The sequence below is a fragment of the Saccopteryx bilineata genome, chromosome 3 (genome assembly GCF_036850765.1).
Source record: "Saccopteryx bilineata isolate mSacBil1 chromosome 3, mSacBil1_pri_phased_curated, whole genome shotgun sequence".
Classification (NCBI taxonomy): Eukaryota; Metazoa; Chordata; class Mammalia; order Chiroptera; family Emballonuridae; genus Saccopteryx; species Saccopteryx bilineata.
Genome location: NC_089492.1, coordinates 87229547 through 87251619, shown reverse-complemented (window position 1 = coordinate 87251619; position 22073 = coordinate 87229547). Strand labels below are relative to the sequence as shown.

At 39.9% G+C, this 22073-nt stretch overlaps 1 protein-coding gene and 2 non-coding genes across 3 annotated transcripts in view; all 3 read right to left on the bottom strand.

Moving 5' to 3' along the window:
• Nucleotides 1–1907: 1907 nt before the first annotated feature.
• WDR43 (WD repeat domain 43) overlaps nt 1908–22073 on the bottom strand; it is a 50529-nt gene continuing 30363 nt past the window's right edge. The window contains exons 9-18 of the mRNA XM_066266810.1: nt 20764–20850; nt 19582–19713; nt 18004–18135; nt 13219–13305; nt 12172–12203; nt 10626–10689; nt 7403–7516; nt 6834–6903; nt 3601–3647; nt 1908–3502 (exon numbers count right to left, since the gene is read on the bottom strand). Coding sequence (XP_066122907.1) covers nt 3311–3502; nt 3601–3647; nt 6834–6903; nt 7403–7516; nt 10626–10689; nt 12172–12203; nt 13219–13305; nt 18004–18135; nt 19582–19713; nt 20764–20850 — 957 coding nt within the window. The 3' untranslated portion in view covers nt 1908–3310. The remainder of the gene's footprint in view (nt 3503–3600; nt 3648–6833; nt 6904–7402; nt 7517–10625; nt 10690–12171; nt 12204–13218; nt 13306–18003; nt 18136–19581; nt 19714–20763; nt 20851–22073) is intronic.
• LOC136332842 (small nucleolar RNA SNORD53/SNORD92) lies at nt 19223–19298 on the bottom strand. Its single transcript, XR_010730972.1, has one exon. It is a non-coding gene; the product is annotated as a small nucleolar RNA SNORD53/SNORD92 (small nucleolar RNA).
• On the bottom strand, nt 19930–20007 carry LOC136332841 (small nucleolar RNA SNORD53/SNORD92). The gene has a single exon (XR_010730971.1). It is a non-coding gene; the product is annotated as a small nucleolar RNA SNORD53/SNORD92 (small nucleolar RNA).

Here is a 22073-nt window from a genome sequence, read left to right as displayed (position 1 = left end):
AAGTTGCCCTCAAACAAATGGTCACATGCAGGGCCTCACAAAAACCATTGAAGCTGAGGTGATTCACCAGTTGTCTAAAGTACAGCGGGAAGCAACCTCGGCTGAGGAATGTCATGAATTCAGATTCAATTCCTCCTACCTCTTTCTTCTCCGTGCCGCTTAGGATTTCTCCTTTCACTCCACTGATGGAGCTCAGACCTAGGTGCTCTTCCTGTGCAAACTCTCTCTCTTGGGAAGCTCACTCAGTCTTGTGTTGACTGTCACTTAACAGGACACCACCAAATCCCTCCCAAGAAACTGGGCATGTGTCTGCATTCCTAATAGATAAAACTCAACCTGCCCAAACCTGACCTCCCTTCCCAAACACACTCCAACCGCAGCATCCTGCAGGTGTTGCAGCAAAACAACACTTGGGAGTCATATCCTTGACCCCCTTTTTCTCACACCTCATGGGAAAACCCACTAGCTTTAAATTTGAAACAATCCCAGAAACCACTTGTCACCAACTCCATTACAACCTCCCAGGTCTAAGTCGCCATCACCTCTCAGTCTCCCTTTCTCCCTCTTTATCATATTGGTCTCCTGTTTCAACACATCAGATGTGCTGGCCACAGGGCCTTTGCTCATGCTGTCTCCTGTGCCCAGAACACTTTTCCCCAGATACGAAGCTAACTTCCACATCTCCTCTCCCTCATCTGTACTCAAATCTTGTCTTCTCAGCAAACCCTGCCCTGATCATTTACCCACAATTCTGCCTTCACTTACTCATTCCAACTCTCAGTTTCCCTACAACACCCCCCCCCCGCCCCGCAAACAGTCACCACCTTTTAATATACAATATTAAATTTAATTATTCTTCATACATTGTTTATTGACTATATCTCTCTGGTAGAGTACCAGCTTCTCGGGCCAGTTATATTTTTTGTTGTTGTTCAGTGATGTATATACCAAGCAACTAAATAATTCCTGGCACAGAGCAGGAAGTATTTGTTAAATGAATGAATGTACTGTTAAGAACTCCCACAGGACTATAACATCCTTACCACATATGGCAACAACGGACCCAGTGTCCTCACTGTAAGATGCCACCCATCCTGATGCCAAACATCGCTCTGCATGAAGGCTTCAAGTCCCAAACCTAAAGCCTCAACATCTACTTACATCAAAACATACTACAGAAAACTTATTCTTACAAATTAACCTCAAGTACCACCACCTATTTAGTATTCTTGCCAAAAACATTTTAACCAGAATCTAATAAAACTGACAAATCCAGATAAGACATTCTGCAACACAGCTTAATTTGTTGACTCATTTAAAGATCAAAATCATGCAACACATCACACATGGCAATACCAGTGCAGTATCACAACCAAATACAATGCGTGATCCTTGATGTGCTCATGAATGGTTAATTTTTCAAAATCAAAAGTTGCAAAGAAAAATTAATCTCACAACAGACACCACCACACACACACAACTTTTATCGTCTAGATTAGGAGTGGAACACAGTGAGATGCCTTATAATAAACCTAATTTAACTCTGGATTTGTCTGAACTAAAAAGTGATTAAGCAATAACCACAGCTGTAGTCCTTTGCTTCTTCAGTCAGTCAGGTGCAGGGAAACCTGACGCTCAGACCTCAGAGAGGAACTCCAAGAGCCTATGCGCCCTGGTTAAGATCACCATAGCCTGGGGCCGTGCAGGCGCAACACCAAGTGACTGCTTCCAGGAGCAACCACCAGATTACAGCCCAGTTCTTGGTTCTTTCACTTCAGTACAGAGTGTAGGTTGTCCAAATGGCACCAAAAGCACTCACCTGTCCATGCTAGTGAAGACTACTTTTTATAAACCTTTATACCACGAGCCCAAGCACATGGCCGTTTCTCTACATATACCACAAGACAAGCAATGGATAAAGATATTTATTCACTTTACAAAGAGAATGGTATTAAATTCCCATAAACAGCTCCATTTATAGACAAATATAACTGTACATTATAACAGCAGCTGGCTCAAACTTACTTTCCCAAGATGCTTATATGTGGCTCCTGCTCTATTAGCTGAGCACAGAAACCTGTTCTGCCCCTGGTGTTAAAAGCCCCTCATAGATAACAGTTCTGTGTTGTATATATTCACAGGCGGGAAAATACACCTGTCTCCCCAGCCCTTCCCTAGAGTTGAGCTTCCACCTGCTTGTTCCCTAGAGAGCACTGAACAATACTGGATTGTTCTTTAAAAAAAAAAAAAATTACTGATAATTTGAAAAGGCTTTTGTAGTACACCAAAATACCTCGTTATACATACATAAAAAGTCTTGAGTCAGATTTATTATTTTAAAGGTAAACAAATACCCTAACATTGCCAAGAGTGGGTAATGGAAAGGAAGAAAAACATTAAATTACTGAATTATAAAAATATTTTCTTTGGAAAAAAACTCCAAGAAGGTTATCATTAATATCTAAAACCAAAGAGAAAATAAACAATTGTTCTTTGATCCATTAGTAATTTAAATAAAAACGAAAACCTCTTTAAAAGCAGCTATAACTCAATTTTTTAAAAAGTTGCACTTCTAAATCTATACACTAATGATTCTTTATAGGCAACCTGCAGTCAAGAAAAATCCTTACTATGGTAAACTCTTTAGTTTTTTAATTACCATAATTTTTGGTGTTTTTAAAAAATATTTCACATGACAGCTCAAAAAATAAGTGGTGGTTTTAGGGAATCACTCCAAATATCCAATCTGACTCAATCAGATCACCACAGTTAGACAAGCTAGGGACAACGGTGATTTTATTTTTTAATCACAATCATTTTTATTTTCATTATTCCTTCATTATTTTATAAAAATGTACCAAATTAAAACTTTTTTCCACTAGTGCTGCTTCATATCTGGATTTGATGAAAGCTACCAACCTGAGATAAGAGCTGACTCCTTCACAAAGTCCAGTTCTTGAACCCTATATGGGAAATGTCTCTTCACTGGTGTCAATCCTGGGCATAACCAAGTCATACTAGGATATTATATTATAAAAAATATACCATATATTGGACACTCATGTCAGTACATTGCAGAAAAGGTCTATTTACTGTGTAAAGTTTATTAACATCTGAATGAAACACTTATTTACACAGTGAAGTCTGGGGTGCTCAGGACAGTGAGGTGTCTTGGGAGCCACCATTAGGAATTTAGAAATGTGCAACGGTCCTCGGCACCCTGCACAGAGACAACCGTCCCAGGACAACGCGCGGCACTGGGTGAGATGAGCCAGAGCTGACACAGTTCGATTGGCTTGTTGTTCTGTCTTCATTCTTCTTCGCTTTCGTTCTCAGGATCTAAATCAGAATCTCCATTTAATTCTTTTTCACTTGCCACATCTCTGTCCTCACCAATTTCTTCATCTTTTTCTTCCTCCTCCTCATCTTCCTCTGCATTCTCTTCATCAACATCCTCTTCTTTTTCACTTTCCTTCTCTTCCTCATCTTCATCCCAATTATCCTGGTAGAAATTAAGCAAGGACAGCACTCATGAGTCATTTTCTCACAGAGCACAAGGTTGTAAAAGCAGATTTAAATACCAACACACAAGTTACTCACATCAGAATCTTTATCTATTTCATCATCAGACTCCTCTTCAGAAGATTCTGTAAAGGGAGAAAAACAGTCTTTATTTTTGTAATCAAAGCAGAGGGCAGAGCCATAAAAAAAATAAAATCAGGTACCTGAATTTACTTTCAGAATGTTACATTCAACTATCATCTATGTAAGAAGTAACACTAACATTCTTATCTACATAAAAGTACATTGTGTATTATTCCATCAAGATCTCATTGAGCAGGATGAAGAACCAAAAAATTCTAACAGAATCCTATCTTAAAAAGGAAAGCTGGGCCCTGGCCAGTAGGCTCAGTGGATAGAGTGTAGGCCCAGTGGGCAGACATCCTGGGTTTGATCCCTGGTCAGGGCACACATAAGAAGCAATCATTTGCTTCTCTCTCTCCTCTCCTGCAGCCAGTGGCTCGACTGGTTCAAGCATCGGCCCTGGGCGCTGAGGATAGCTTGGCTGATTTGAACATCAGCCCCAGAAAGGGGTTGCCAGGTGGATCCCGGGCACATGCAGGAGTCTATCTTATGTCCTCTCACTTATGAATAAATGAATGATGAATGAATAACTTTTTAAAAAGCAAAGCCAAGGATATAAAAAGAGAATCCTTGTATACTGTGGATGGGATATAAACTGATGCAGCCACTATAAAAAAGTCTACAGATTAAATTAAAAATAGAACTATATCATATGATTCATCAATTCTACTGAGTATATGCTGAAGGAACCAAAACCAGGATCTCAAAGAGGTATCTACACCCATGTTCACGGCAGCATTATTTATGACAGCCAAAGTACGGAAACAACTCAAGTGTCCACAATAAATAAGAAAATGTGGCATATATATCCAAAGGAACAGCTATATATAGAAAAAGAAAAACAAAAAAACAAATCCTGCCATTTGTGACATCACAGATGGACCTTGAGGGCACTATGCTAAGTGAAGTCAGATTAAAAAAAAAAAAGATAAATTCTGTATGATCTCACTTATATGTGGAATCTAAAATAACCAAACTCACAAAGAACAGACTCTAATGGTTGACAGAAGAGGGGGTGGTGTGTGGAAGAAATGTGTAAAGGTCAAAAGGTACAAATTTCTGCCTGGCCAGACGGTGGCGCAGTGGATAGAGCCTTGAACTGGGACGCAAAAGACCCAGGTTAGTAACCCCAAGGTTGCCGACTTGAGCACAGGCTCATCAGCTTGAGCGCAGGGTTACCAGGTTGGCACTGGATCATAGACATGACCCTATGGTCACTGGCTTGATCCCAAAGGTGGCTGGCTTGAGCAAGTGGTCACTAGTTCTACTGTAGCCCCTTGGTCAAGGACATATGAGAAAGCAATCAATGAACAACTAAGGAGCTGCCATGAAGAACTAACTGATGCTTCTCATCTTTCTCCCTTCTGGTCTGTCTGCTCCATCTATCTTTCTGTTGTCACACACACACAAAGGTACAGATTTCCACTATCAGTCATAGTCTGCTATATACCATAGGCATATATATACCACATGGCACGCATTTATGTCCTTCAGTTATATTTTATAATTCACAAAGGTTTTGTTTCACTTTTTCGATGTTTTTCTAGGCATTTCATACTTCTCTAATTGCTCTGAATGAGGTCTTTTTTCTAATATGTTTTCTGACTGGGACATATTTTAGTGGAGATACAGTATACTGCTGAAGCAAAATAATACTATGATTCCTTTTTTGCTGATCTTGGTATCCAGTAAATCCAACTCTTCACTTATCTCAGTACGTGTGTGACTAGGCTCTGCTGTGACTTCCATGTAAGGAGAATAGTGCAAAGTTCAGCGTCCAGAATTCATTTCTTTCACACAGTACTAGGCAAGACATCAGAAGCAATAAAAGGCACATTATTGTCTTATCATGACTTTCTGAAAATGCTTCTAAACTTTGTTTAATGTACATTAAGGGAGTTCCTTTAAATTCTTAGGTTCCTTATCAAATAATGAGATACATTCAATTTTATTGAATTTCCTTTTAAAATAATACAGTGGTACCTTGACACACGAGCACTTTAAATCACAAGCGATTTGAGACAAGCAGTCACTCGCGGGATTTTTTAAGTCATGAGCAAATATTTGAATCATGAGCTTTCGCCACCCTTCACTAGATTTGGCACACGAGCAAACTGAGTCACGAGCTCAGCCATGAAACGAATTAAACTCGTGTGTCAGGTACCACTATATAGTGTTCCCTGTTAATCTATTAATATGGTCACTATATTAACAGATTTCTTGATAGTAAATCACCTTACAATCTTTAAATAAATTCTATCTGGTAATAACTTAATTACTTAAGCATGTCCATAATTTGCTACTTAGAATATTTGAGCATGGTCTAAAATGTTATTTTCTTCACCATCTTTGTCTGGTTTGAACTCAGAGAAAGACTAACTTGTATATGGCAAAATCAACTTGAAAGATAAAACTCATGCACAAAACCTCTGCATGTGATTTCTTGTCAGGGAATATGATTTTTAAAATATTTTTTTATTGATTTGAGAGAAAGTGAGAGAAACATCAACTTGTTGTTTCACTCATTTACGTCTTCATTGGTTGACTCTTGTATGTGCCCCAATGAGGGGCCAAACCCACAACCCTGGTATATCTGGATGACACTCTAACCAACTGAGCCATCCGGCGAGGGGAGGTAAAGTTTTGAATAAGTCACTTTTAAAGCTATTGGCTTATTCAGAATTTCTATTATTTTTAAGTCCATTTTGGCCATTGATGTTTCCTAACAAATTACCTATATCATCTGGTATTTTAATATACTGGCATCAAATTTGTTCAGTATTCTTCTATTTAAATCTCTTCCACACTAATGCCCTTTTAAATTACTATTATTGTGTTTGTGCCTTTTCCTACTTAATCATACTTTTGCAACAGACTTGGCATTTCTTAGAGAAGATGTGCCAAAGCATGATCTTATTCACACTGATTTTTTTTAATTTATTGCTTTTAGAGAGAGGAAGGGAAAGAAAGAGAGATGGACAGAAACATCAATCTGTTTCTGTATGTGTCCTGACCAGGGATCAAACCCACAACCCTAACGTATCAGGACAATGCCCTAACCAACTGAGCTATCGGCCAGGGCTCATACTGATGATTTTATAAAATAAGATAATAGAACGCAGTCAATGTGAAAAAGTAAACCTTCCAATTGAAGACCCTACCCTAGACACCCCCTCCCCAAGCTTTACCTTCTTCATACACCAATTTTGCCTTCTGTTCAGGGCAAGTCATTCCCTTTGTTTTGTCTGAGGCTGTAACCTGAAAGATAATAAAATGAAGTAGTGTTTAAGTTTACCTCACATGTCACAACCCAACCTTCTGAACAGTAAACTCAACCTCAACTACCATAATGGATGACCTCAATACAACATAGGTCAAATACAGGGCAAAAACCAAATTCATCAACTACACTAGGGAAAGAATTACTCTGTAAAAGCTGAGAAACGTTTTAAAAAGGGAATCAGAATGTCTTCCGGTGCCAAAATTCTTTCACTATTTAAGTTCCCTATAATAATACCACAATCATCCTAACTATATCAACAATGAAATACGAGAACCTCTGAGTAAAGTTGAAATAGGCACAACTAAGTTTACTCTCTGTCAAATACTTAACATTTCCCAGTTCAAGACTGCATCTAGATTTACCAATTTCTCACTGAAGCAGGAAGCTTTCAGTGTTCAGGCAAATGATCCTCATTCCTCTCTCCATTCCTACCACATCCATAGGTTCCAGCACAAAATACCTGAATGTACTCACTTGTGTGACTAGAAGGATAAGCTTTCCATGAAGGTGGGAGAGTTTCTGAAAAGTTTTTACTCTGCTTTCCATTAATTGGTATAGTGTTCCCAGCTGGGGAACCAGATCAGGCAACTAAAGGGAAAAAAACATTAACACTATTACAACACAATGTAGATGACAAACGTACAAAGCAAGCTCGTCTGCGCCTGAGGATTCAGCCGCTGCTCCACAGCCATCTGCTTGAATTCCAGTGGCCATGGCTGCTGGGATGTAGCCTAGCAACACCTCCAACTTTCAGGGGCTTTTAATCCTAATGGCAAAACGTAACACATTTAAAAAAATAATGACACAAGATGAGGAGAAACTGCAAGGTAGGACAAAGTGCAGGGTGAGACAGCTTCATACTCATCACACCAATTCAGAGATGGTCAACAGAAAGGAGACACTAAATAAAAAAAACCCTACCACATCTCTCAGGAATAAAGGGGTAGAGGGCTAAAGGGGGCTTCCCTTTGAAACTCACAGCCTGGTGATGTCATCTACCTCATCCAGAAGGCCCCAGCAGGCTGGAAGAAGCCTTTCACAACTTCCAGAGACCAGGACAGAGTGAGAATTACAAAGCGGACTTAACAGTATTTCAAACATACTGTTAATTTTGTCCCTCCAGGACTACAGAAAAAAATAATTCTCTCTTTGCCCTTAATTAGCTTTACCTGCCCTCCTATCCCTGACACTGTAGCGTAAATAAAAGTTATTTCATTCAAATGTTTAACTTTAAACAGTAAATATACACGCCTGACCAGGCGGTGACGCAGTGGATAGAGCGTCGGACTGGGATGCGAAGGATCCAGGTTCGAGACCCAAGGTCGCCAGCTTGAGCGTGGGCTCATCCGGTTTGAGCAAAAAAAAGCTCACCGGCTTGGACCCAAGGTTGCTGGCTCCAGCAAGGGGTTACTCGGCCTGCTGAAGGCCCGTGGTCAAGGCACATATGAGAAAGCAATCAATGAACAACTAAGAAGTCGCAACGAGAAACTAATGATTGATGCTTCTCATCTCTCTCCGTTCCTGTCTGTCTGTCCCTGTCTATCTCTGCCTCTGTAAAAAAAATTAAAAAAATAAAAAAAAATAAAAACAGTAAATATACACAAAAATGACTAAGTTCCAGGAAGATGAGGATCAGAGTGCCTTGCACATTACCAAAGCCCTGGTGCATAATCGTCCTTGGTTTAGAAAAGGTCCTTAAAGGTATCTAGTTATGAAGGCAGAAATAACAAAAAGGTGAGGGAAAAGCACTATTTTCTGAGGAGAGAAATTGTCTGTCGGGGGCTATCAGTCCTTCCTAGACCAAACTTCTTTTGTTTGCTTTGTTACAACCTTGATGTTACACAACAGCTACTCCAGTTGTTTAGCTATACCTTAAGAGCTGATTCCAGAAGGGATCCTACTACAAGGCCTCCTAGGGCTCTTTTCACTTCTAAGCAAGTAACAGGTCCCCAAATGACTGTTGTCCTGTTTATCAGCCAGAGTTCCAAGACATGATGCTTCCAGACCATCACCAGGCTACTCGCCACTCTTCCTCCCAAGGTTCCTACAGGCAGGGACACCCAGCAGCCATTCTCCCTGTCTCTCGTTTCTTTCCCCTACTCTAACATCCTGGCAGAGTTCTCTGTGGACAAACGAAAAACAAACTGCTGACTTCAAAGCAGCTAACCCACTAGTTTTCCCTATTTCAGACTGCCGAGGGCAGAGGAGCCTGAGACAAAGAACCAGGGTGTGACCAGGCCGAAGTGGGTGAAGCTGTGTTAAAAAAAAAAAAAAAGAAGCGCTGGCCCTGGCCAGTTGGCTCAGTGGTAGAGTGTCAGCCTGGCGTGCAGAAGTCCCGGGTTCGATTCCCCGCCAGGGCACACAGGAGAAGCACCCATCTGCTTCTCTACCCCTCCCCCTCTCCTTCCTCTCTGTCTCTCTCTTCCCCTCCCGCAGCCGAGGCTCCACTGGAACAAAGATGGCCCGGGCGCTGGGGATGGCTCTGTGGCCTCTGCCTCAGGTGCTAGAGTGGCTCTGGCTGCAACAGAGAATCGCCCCCTGGTTGGCGTGCCGGGTGGATCCCGGTCGGGCACATGCAGGAGTCTGTCTGACTGTCTCTCCCCATTTCCAGCTTCAGAAAAATACAAAAAAAAAAAAAAAAAAGAAGTGCTATAATTAAAAGAGCAATTAAAAATTTACTTAAACTATCCACTATACCTTTAAAAAACCTATTGTAGAGTGCCAAATAATCCAATAAAAGAAAAATTCCTCTACCTTAAAATACAACTGATTTGATGCTACGGCAAAAAACCCAACTCATACTGTGACATGCCCCATTCTTTCTGGGCTGCTGTAAGATGTTACGTTCCCTCTCTTCCATCTGTCCAGATAACCAAGAGCAAAAGACAACCCCAGAGAAATGCCACATGCTGAATGCTTAATTTATGTCATTTTAATCACAAGCCACCCTTTATCCTCCTGGGACAAGGTAAGGCTGACATGTCAGCACAAATACAAAACTTTAAAAATGTGCTACGTTTTTAAGAGGAAAGGGCAAAGACAAACAATGTAAAGATAATTTTGCTGAACTGGTTATGATATAGAAAAACGCCTGGCCTGGCCAGGCAGTGGCGCAGTGGATAGAGTGTTGGACTGGGATGCCAAGGACCCCGGTTCGAGACCCCAAGGTCGCCAGCTTGAGCATGGGCTGATCTGGTTTGAGCAAAGCTCACCAGCTTGGACCCAAGGTCACTGGCTTGAGCAAGGGGCTACTCGGTCTGCTGAAGGCCCACAGTCAAGGCACTATGAGAAAGCAATCAATGAACAACTAAGATGTTGCAACGCGCAACGAAAAACTAATGATTGATGCTTCTCATCTCTCCATTCCTGTCTGTCTGTCCCTGTCTATCCCTTTCTCTGACTCACTCTCTATCTCTGTAAAAAAAAAAAAAATCTGAAGGTTAAAATGTCAACATATAACTTTTTCCAAGTTCTCTATAAACATGTTATTTTTAAATCCAGGGGACAAAAAAAAACAAAAAACACCGATTTATAAAGGGCAACAACAGTGACATGATGACCCTGCACTAGGGAAAAATAAAATCTAGAAGCAGCACTGAGGGCAGAAGGAAAGATGGACAGAGGGTGGTTCTGTTAAGCCAGCATTTACAACCCTTATCAAAGCCTGACTCTTCAGCAATGGTAGCTGGAGACTTACTGTGGACAGGTAGGATGCATGGACTGTTAACACGCATTTGAGCCACTGAACCATCAAAACAGCACTGAAATATGAGGGAAAATCCAAGTAAATGAATGCACACTAATTCAAAGTTAAATAGAACTAAGTTATAAAATTAGAAAAACTCAGGCGAAGTAAAGATGTACAAACTGTGCTGAGAAAATGACTATCACAAATAAACCACTGTGAATTTGACAGGCCTTACATACTTTCACTGAACATTTCAATCTGTGTAACACTCATCTGGGGGGGGGGGGGGGAAGTAAGGTAGACTGGAAAACAGGAAAAAACTCCTTTCCTCAAATTTAAGACTAAAACTCGAGCTTTACTTCACAATTAACTGCCACCAGGGCACTAACTTAGGCTCAACTGACTTTGCATTTTATATTCACAATGTTTCAGCCTGTCACCTACTCATCATAGGTACAAACAGCAAATGATTTCCACACCAATATTAGAAGACAAATATAGACCAAAAATGTGGAAGCGGGGCCCAATTAATGAATTCTTTCACTTTCCTTTGTGGAACCTGTCAGGAAATAACGTAGTAAAGAAAAACTATATATTGTCGACACTGATAATACTATGCTAACTAAAGCTAGGGCAGGAGTCCCCAAACTACAACCCGTGGGTCACATGTGGCCCCGAGGCCATTTATCCGGCCCCTGCCGTACTTCTGGAAGGGACACCTCTTTCATTGGTGGTCAGTGAGAGGAGCACAGGATGAGGACACAAAGCGCGGAGTCACTCACATACAGTACTACTTCCGGTGACGCGGAACGCACGCGTCACAGCACTTGTTACGGCTAGCAGTGACAAATATGGAACCGGACATTGACCATCTCATTAGCCAAAGGCAGGCCCATAGTTCCCATTGAAATACTGGTCAGTTTGTTGATTTAAATTTACTTGTTCTTTATTTTAAATATTGTATTTGTTCTCATTTTTTTTACTTTAAAATAAGATATGTGCAGTGTGCATAGGGATTTGTTCATAGTTTTTTTTTATAGTCCGGCCCTCCAACGGTCTGAGGGACAGTGAACTGGCCCCCTGTGTAAAAAGTTTGGGGACTCCTGGCTTAGGGCCTCTGAAATAACAACTTCCTATTTAAATATTTAATCAGCAAATTATTAACAAAAAGACCCAGAAAATTCAATCTTTTGTAACATACTGCCTTACAGTGTCTTAGCTAACAGAGATGGGGCAAATTCCAAATAGCAATTTTACATATGATTAGGACCAAATCCTTAAATAAGACTGATTCATTAAATGGCCAGATAATAAAACTAAACCTACACAGGAGTTTTCTAAAAGAAAGAAGAAAAACTATAATAAAATCCTAGGAATAAAGAATCTTTCAACTTAAAATGTAGAGAGAGCAACAGCTGATACTTTAAAGAGTTTTATTAGTCAGAATTTGGGGCTACTATTACATCATTTCATGTTGTCAGACATTGCTGTTTTTAATAATTATTTTTAAAATAGTTATAAAATCAAAGCAATTTAAGTCACCTAAACATCTTACCTGTTCGGGTGTCCTTGCAATCTCTTTGTAAGCTGAGAAGAAGAAAAACACAGTATTAGCAACAGCCCTTCAGAGACACAGTCCATCTCCATCAATTCCCGTGATACACGCTCCCACAAAAACAAAGGAACAGAGTGACTGTAGAAAATCATTATTCCTAAATTTCCGAATTCCTAAATGTACAACCAATATAACAAAGTCTGGAAATAAATCCCCACAATAAGAATAATTACCTGATAAAGATCTAGGCTAGGAATTACAGGACTGTCCAGAATAGGCAAACCCACAGGGACAGAAAGTCAGTCTGTCAGTCTGAGATATCAGAACAGGGGGTACGGGAGAATAGGGGATGTCCAATGGCACAGGATTTCTTTCTGGTGTGACAACTGTACAACCTATGAATACCCTAAAAACCACTGAACTATATGTTTTTAAAGGGTGAAATTTATGAGTTGTAAATTATATCTCAATAAAAAAATACACAGAAAAAAATCTAGGCCAGGCAAATACTGTCTGAGTAAATCATCTTTTTTTTGTATTTTTTTTTTTCTGAAGCTGGAAACAGGGAGAGACAGACTCCTGCATGCGCCCTACCGGGATCCACCCGGCACGCCCACCAGGGGGCGACGCTCTGCCCACCAGGGGGCGATGCTCTGCCCCTCGGGGGTGATGCTCTGCCTCGACCAGAGCCACTCTAGCGCCTGGGGCAGAGGCCAAGGAGCCATCCCCAGCGCCCGGGCCATCTTTGCTCCAATGGAGCCTCGGCTGCGGGAGGGGAAGAGAAAGACAGAGAGGAAGGGGGGGGTGGAGAAGCAAATGGGCGCTTCTCCTATGTGCCCTGGCCGGGAATCGAACCCGGGTCCCCCGCACGCCAGGCCGACGCTCTACCGCTGAGCCAACCGGCCAGGGCCCTGAGTAGATCTTTTACCTATCATCCTGAGTGAATACCCTGCTTGCCTTTGTTATGCAAACCCATTTCTCTAAATACTGGATTTAGTCTTACACTCCTAGCATGAGAACCTTCAAATGAACACAGCACTCAGTTACCTCTTGCAACAATGGAATAACAGCGTGCAGGGGCATCCTTAACACAGTCCTCCTTATTGTGTTTACATTCCTAGTTTGAAGTACTTTCTGTGAGAAAATAAAACAAATATGAAGATAAGCATATTCAGCAGCTACAAACACTACAGAAAAATCTGTCAGGAAAATAATTTTAAAAGCCAAGCAGTAGACTAACAACTGAATCTTAGCAAATAAAGGTTGAGGGGACTGAATGAAGAATGTGGTTATCTTACAGCTATCAGAAAAGTAGTCTTCGGTTTCAGGACATTTACTTCAATAAACAGGTTTCTTCCCTACAGATTCTAAACTTTTATGAACTAATTTTTTATATAAAACAGAAAAAAACACCTCTGCACATTAAAGTACAGATATATACCACTTTAGAAATGTGCCCAAACCTTTGTTTTATGATATGATAGCTAGCTACATCCACATACAAGTGAGCAAAACATACTAAAATCATACATGGAAAGCAATAAATATTTTAAAAGCGTCAACTTTTTTACAAAATGTTAAGCCACTTGAATGATCATTAGTGAGAGCTGAAGCTAAACCCGGTAAGGGTGCACCAATGAGAGAAACCTGTCCCCACCACAGGGCTCAGAAGCAGCAGGTATGTCTGTCCTGCTCCCGGCAGGACCCTTCCCTCCCATTCTCCCAACCCCAGACGCTTCACCTTTAAGGGAGGTTGAGAAGTCAGTCTTTTCAGGTCTCAAAATCCTGATCCCCTCTTCCTCTTGAATACTTTTAGACTCTTTCTCACAAAAGGCTGACTCCTAAAGCAACTTCCCTAGTGGCTGCTGCATGCTGTGTTTTGGTGGCATGTTGTTATAAAGGTCATGCTCAGGGACTGAACAGCAGAAATACCAAAGGACAAGACACAGAACGTTCATTTTCAACCTTAAAACAGTCCAAACATAGCCTTTCAGAATTCCCTATGGATTTTATTTGCTTATACTAGTATCTTTATATCAAAACCATCAAGTACTATTTAAAACCTATCACTGGCATAATTGGCTCCTTATGAAAAAGAAACTTTTTTGTACACAGTCACTGGGGAACTGAGAGATAGACTGTCCTGATTTAATAGTCCCACTTAACTTATCATTTTCATTTCCAAAAATCAGAATACAAGACTCAAAGCAAAGTATGCTTATCAGAATTTTAACAATAATTCAGAAGGCACCTGATGCCTTCCGAATAATTCAGAAACTAAACATTTCTAAAATCACCTCATTATAAACATCACTTATCACAAAATTCTAATAATGTACAACTATAATAATGTTCCCTGTAACATTCTCTCTAAATTACCTCAAATTACTTTTCAAGATACAATATGCTTGCCTGACCAGGCGGTGGCACAGTGGATAGAGCGTGGACCTGGGACGCAGAGGACCCAGGTTTGAAACCTCAAGGTTGCCGGCTTGAGCATGGGCTCATCAGCCTGCGCACAGGGTCACTGGCTTGAGCAAGGCACATATGAGAAAGTAATCAACAAATAATGAAGAGCCGCAACAAAGAATTGATGCTTCTCATCTCTCTCCCTTCTTGTCTACCTGTCCCTATCTGTCCCTCTCTCTGTATCTCTCACTCTGTATCTGTCACAAAAAATAAACTTTTAAAAATTTTTATTAAAAAAAAGATACAATATGTTTTTGTTAAGCTTAAGCCCTCAAGTTTCATAGGATGTTCACCAAAACACCAGGCATCACAGTCTTAAATAGCCAAGTAGGGTACTAGCACTTCAGGTCAAAACCTATCCTCTTGAACCTTGTTGCTAGCCAAAAACTTGGGTAAAAATGATGCAGGAATGATGGTTTGAAAAATAAGTCTCTGAAATCCTCTACTGTTCTAAATGTAAAGTAATCACAAAAGTCGTTATTCAAACGGGAATGCTTCCGAGAATGAAAGGCGTTACTATACATAGATAATCACATCAACATAAGAGGTGAGAACCACAACTGTCACCGGCAAACAAGAGTACCTGTGGCCTAGAAGTTACTCCAAACTGTGAGGCAGAAGAATTTTTAACAAGCTCTCAGATAATTCTTATGCCCACTAAAGACAGAGGCTCTGCTATCAATTTTTTAATTTGAAATAAGCAAATAAGTTATCTCAAACCAAGCAAAATAATAGTGAACAGAGGAGTTAGCATTAATTTCTGCCAAGAATATATTTAAAGAAACAACTCTATAAACCACAGTCACAACAAGAATATTGACAATGGGTTTCTTCTTTTATAGTTTTACATTATAACTGATGTGTAATAAACAGTATATATTTAAAGTGTACTATTTGGTCAGTCTGATACAAACATTTACACAGGAAATAAACACTAAGGTAAACACTCTATCACCCTCAAGTTTTCTCGGGCCCCTTTATATTTTATCTCTTTCCACCTGCACCCCCAGGCAACCAATAAACCACACATGGCTCTGTAGTTTCTAGAATCAGTGTATAAACAAAACCATATAATATGTACTTTTTTGGTCTGGTTTCTTTCTAACAGCCTAAGTCTGAGATTCATCCATGTCAAAGAATCAATAATTTATTTTTTATACTGCTAAATAAACAACCTGCTTATCCATTCATACGTTGAGGGACATGTCGGTTCTTTCCCATTTCTGGCTATTACAAATAAAGTGTTATGACCATTCACATGCAAATCTTCGTAGGATTCTTCTGGTAAATACCAGAAGTAGAATGGCTGGGTCTTAGGGTGGATGTATCCTTAACTTTTTTTTTTTTTTTTCTGAAGCTGGAAACGGGGAGAGGCAGTCAGACAGACTCCCGCATGCGCCCCACCGGGATCCACCCAGCACGCCCACTAGGGGCGATGCTCTACCCACCAGGGGGCGTCGCTCTGCCACGACCAGAGCCACTCTAGCGCCTGGGGCAGAGGCCAAGGAGCCATCCCCAGCGCCCGGGCCATCTTTGCTCCAATGGAGCCTTGGCTGCGGGAGGGGGAGAGAGAGACAGAGAGGAAGGGGGGGGGGGGGGTGGAGAAGCAAATGGGCGTTTCTCCTATGTGCCCTGGCCGGGAATCGAACCCGGGTCCCCCGCACGCCAGGCCGACGCTCTACCGCTGAGCCAACCGGCCAGGGCCTGTATCTTTAACTTTTAAGAAACTGCCAAACGGTTCTCCACAGTAGTTGTACCATATTACATTCCCACCAGCAAGATGAGTTCTGGCACTCCACATCCTTCGCAACAGATGGTACTGTATTGTCTTTTAAATTCTAATTGATCTGAGGTGGGTAGGTAATGTTATCTATCTCGTGATCTTAATTTGTATGTGAGGATTAATGGTGTATAATAACTTTACATGCACTTACTACCCTCAGGAATTCTTTTGTTAAGTATCTGTTCACATCTTTACCTGTTTCCTGAGTTGAGTCTCATTGAGTTTAGAGTTCTTGACATACTCTAGATATAAATTCCCAGTCAGATAGGAGTTGCATTTTTCCCAGCCTGTGGTTTGCCTTTTCATGCTCTTAACAGTGTCATTTCAAGAGGAAGTATTTAATTTTCTTAAGTCCAAATGACCAATTTTTCCTTTAGCATTTCATGCTTTTTTACAATGAAGCTCTTCTCCACTCAAGTTCGCATACATTTTGTCCTGTTTTCTTCTAGAAGTTTTGTAGGCTTTCGTTTTAGATTTATGTCTAGGAGCTATTTTGCGATGACTTTTGTGTAAGGTATTAGGTAAAAGTTGAGGTGTATTTTTTCCATGTGGATATTCAGTTGGTTCAGCACTAGTTAAGGAAAAAGACTTACTTTCTCCACTGACTCAGCTCAGTGCCTTTGCTACTAACCAGCTGAGCATGCCATGTTAAACTACAATCTACCTTCCAAAATATATACACTCACAAACTATTTCAAAAGTAATTTTACCTTTCTAGACATGCTGGTCTTCCCCTCCCGTTTTGCAAAATCACCTTAGACACAAATATAAGGTATTCCTATTTAAATAAAAATATAAATGAAAAAGAAACTACTCACAGGTTACATATCAGAGCCCCATCTACATGAAGTGGCAATGCAATGTCACTGAGTCTCTAAAAATAAATGCATTTAGCAAATGTACAGTGCTTTAAACTGATGAGGTAGTGCTTAAATCTAATTTTTTACACTTAAATTATCTCTACAGACCAATGTCAAATTCTGGAATTTAAGAAAACCTAATTAAGTAACTTCATACAAGCAGTCACCAACTTACAAACACAGAAATCATAAATGCCTCCCTTTATACAAGGTTTCTAGTGTTTTTACCTCTACATACTTCACAACAGAACCCCCAACCCTCTTGACTTTCCCCCAAACCTCCTACCCATTGCCAAGGTTCCACCTCACTGCCCCCTCTCACGGCCGGGGGGAAATAAGTTTCTGGAATCCAGAGTAAAAACTCAGGAACGCATTTCCCTACAGAAAAAAATATAAATTGTGATCTAGAATGCTGAGTATTATAATTCAGGTACATTATGTTTACAAAGGCTTTTGTGAACTAAAGCCTAAGAATCTAATAATAATTCTGAACAATATTTCTATGAGAAAATGCATTCCAGGTTCAAAATAATACCACCCCTTTGTAGGTTAGTGACTGTCTGTATAATGCTACCAGATGATATACATTTGACTAAACTCACAAAATATTAAATTCAAAATGGTTATATAAAATATTTACTCTTTGAATGTGCTATGTCATTTTTTTTCTAAGAAATATTAAACCATCTTAATTCATTTAAAAACTGCTAGAATACTTACATTTAGCATTTCAAGATCATTACTTTCTAAAGCCTGTGCCAGAAGAACGGGGAAGCTATTAGTCTGTGGGAGGTCAGCCTTTCCTTTGTTTGATTCTATATTCAGTGCTCCTAGGCGTTCTTCAATGCTAACCTGCAGAAGAGAGATGGCCTATTAGTGTTAAACCAAACAAGGCCTAAAGGACTTCGGTTAAATATACTTTGTGCTTATGTCTCAACAGACAAAAAGCACAGACTGATTCACACCTATTCAAGTCCACAGACTCACTACCATAAAGCCAATGTTGGAGACAAGTGTGTATTATCTGTGATTCAAATTTCTAGAGCTTACTGGGGGGGAAAAAAACTGCACAAGAAGCCGTGACTTTAAAACCTAACTCATAAAAATCCCTCTATAATGAAGATTCAAAAAAGGCAATGATCTGGAGTCTGATTGTTGTAACACGGGAAAAGATCTATTTTTACAGAAGCTTCCCCTTCCAAAACTATTCCTTGCCATCACCCTCAAATCTGCAAAAGCAAACAAATACTTTTAAGTACATGAAGACAGTTATGCTTTCAAAACAATTGTTAAATTATCTTCCGATTTTTCTGTCAGTTCCAGAGGGTGATTCATTTTCTGTAAAATGCTACACTAAACCAAATTTCCTTGATAAATATCTAAAGTTTAAATGTAAATAAGCATTATTAAATATGCAATACAAAAACTTAACTGTAGAGAACTGATCCCTTATTAAATCAAGTCTAACTAAATCAAAATATAATGTTCTACAACGACAGCAAAGCGAAGAGATGCTTTGGTAAAGCCTCTTGTTTGGGTTATCTGAACTTATGAAAGACATAATAAAGACAGAAGGAAATTAAAAGGTTGGTTGTAGGCCAAGCTAATGAAAGCTGGCATATTACTCTTAAATACAGATATCACATTATTGGAAATAGCTTTTATGAATAGCAATGTTGTCCCCAAACTCAACTCAACAAAATAAGACATTTATCAAGTAAAGAAACAATCTTACTCTAGTGATAAAAGTTAAAATGCTAGAATGCTGAGATAACAGTGACACATGCAAACAGATGATGAAAAAGAGAATTCCACACAGAAAAGTACAACAACCACAGGCGTGTTTGGGGAGTTGAGAAAAAAATCAAGTTTATGGGCACTTCAAAGAAGTTATAACAACTACCACTTTTAAAGCCAACTAGCACTAAACCAGCCAGGAGTGCTCAGACAGCCAAGAGAAGAGGCATCACGGGAACTCAGCAACATGCGAAACCCAATGAACATCATCATGGCAAGTCCTGGCTTCATCCAGTCAATTGTGCAGTCTAGCTAACTTAGCAGGTGGCCAAAACTGCGCTCTCATTAGTTAATAAGAGTGTTGTCTTCTCTAATAACAGTGGCTTTGAAAATAAGCCACTTACTAACTTTGTAAGTCTTACAAAGGTCCCAGTCTGGAATTTCAGAACCTACACTGCTGGGGATGACAAGGGGAATAGCAGCAGTCGTTTCTGAAGTTTCAACTCCCAAGTAAGTAATCTTACATTTCAAAATCAAAAATGGTCAGAGTGCTTGTATTACCTCATTTCCCCCTAATTTTCTCTTGTTCTCTACTTCTTTAGTCTGTGACGGAGTGGGCTTGATGGCTGCTTGATGACCAGGTATCCCAGGCACCAGAATTTTTGCTTCAGAATTCATCACTGGTGTTCTCACCTGTTAACCAGGAATAGCAGGGGTGACAGGAAGTTATGCCGTGGTCCTGGCTCTGTCCCCAATGAGAAAACTGACAGCTTTTAAAAGGTTTTTATCCTGGAAAACTTAATATAACTAAATATGATATGAATTAAAGATAAATTTTAAATGAATGTTGGCAACTAAGTTTTAAAATCTGTACATTTAATGACTGCCAGTAACTGACCTTTGCCAGAAATGCTCAGACAGCCAAGAGAAGGGTGTCATCTCTGAAACTCAGCCAGAAGCGAAACCATATGGATGTCATCATAGCATGTCTTGCTTTTCCTTTTCTCATTAAACTTTCAAACATGATACCCACATGTAGATACCACATCACATTCAAAATAAAGCATCATGGGCCCTGGCAGGTTGGCTCGGGGATAGAGTGTCACCCATGTATGGATGTCCTGGGTTCAATTCCTGGTCAGGGCACACAGGAGAAGCAACCATCTGCTTCTCTCTCTTACCTCCCTCTTTCCCTCCCACAGCCAGTGGCTCGATTGGCTCAAGCATAGACCCCAGCTGCCGAGGACAGCTCAGCTGGTCCAAGCATTGGCCTAAGGCACTAAGAACAGCTCAGCTGATTCAAGTATTGGCCCCAGACAGGGGTTGCTGGGTGGATCCCAGTTGTGACACCTGAAAGAGTCTATCTCCTTTCCTCTCACTTAAAAAAATAAAGCATCATGATGATGCTCTTATATATGGTATTAAATTCCAGCCCCATACTGATAAGTTTGATATTGATATTTATTCAATGATCATGCATGGGGGGGCAGGAAGAACTCAATCCAAGATCTTCAATGTCTATTCATCTCACTTATTCACTCAACAAATCAAGAGCACAGAAATGAATACTTTTATACTCTTGATATCTAAAACCTAATTCCACACAATTTATTAAGAACACAAAGAGAATGTTAAAAAATCTAAACATAGTATCAATCGTTCAATTCATTCATTCAATTCATTCACTCAAACAATTCAATTCATTCAAATCTTTTCTCCACTCCTAGTATGAAATGCACTCACCTTTGTTATAGCTGTTTCTACTTTTGGAGCCCAGCAGTTTGAAATATCTCTTACTAAACACATATGAGGTTCTTTGGAATTTAAAGCCTGTAAATATAATTTGGGGGTGAGAAAGTATGGTGAGAGGGGAAGAGAGAATAAAGCAATTGGGAATAAGAATAAAAACAAATGCTACTTGTATGTTTTTATGAAAACACAGAAAAATATGAACAGCTTCCACACAGAACTGTGGACCGCTGAGACTACACCCAGACCGACGGCACCGAGGAAATGGGTAAACTCTGGAGATACAGGCATTATGTTTCTTCGGTTATAAACTGCTCCAATTCTTCACATATATAGTTTTTAAAGATCAACAAATTTTTTTACAATGTGACAGATATTAAAAAAAAAAAAGTTTATCACCCTTATAAAGAATTAACCTGTGCTAAAAAAGAATGGTCCTACTCTAAAATTTCCTACTGTGAACCTTTCCACAGTGAGTCAAAGACAGCACTGGTGACTAACAAAATGCGAAGTCGGCTCTCTGGACATGGGATTAAACAAGGGAAAGTCACATGCAGCCAAGTCCCATGTGCCCATAAAGCTTTAAAGTTGTATGTAATTCTTTATGCCCCTATACTCAATCAGTCTCTGAAGGACACAAAACAGGAAACAATGACTGCATCTGGACAGGAAGTTAGCAAGGTCTGCATGTGGCAAGGAAACTTACATTTACAGCTTAACGATTTACTTTTTTAAAACCAAAATCATGCAATAAATTTTTAAAAAGTATTTTTAAATTAATTCAACAAGAGCTTAGTTGAACATGTAATATATCCGTCTCTCTGAAGGCCTTACTGAATCAATGTATCATACATGCCAGCTTTAGAAATAATCTGTTAGACATGCTCATAAGCTTTAGAAATAATCTATTAGACATGCTCATAAGCTTTAGAAATAATCTATTGGACATGCTCATAATACCTCACCAAAAGTCTCCAGAGAAACTTTTGTAGTCAAAGAAATCAAATCATGCACCGACCATTACATTTCCACTCAGAAAGTTGAATGGGTGCTACCACAAAGGGCTCTTTTATACTAAGATTTATCTTTTGAGTGTTGGGCAAAATTCACCCACATCTGTGTTCATCAAAACGGTAGCCACTAGGAATGCGTAGCTACATGTGGCTACTGAGCACTTCAAATGTGCCTAGTCCAAACTGAGATATGCCTTTAAGTGAAAAATATACACCAGATTTCAAAGACATAGTATGCCAAATGAAGAAGGAGCAGGAATCAAACATCTCAAATGTTTCATACGGACTAAG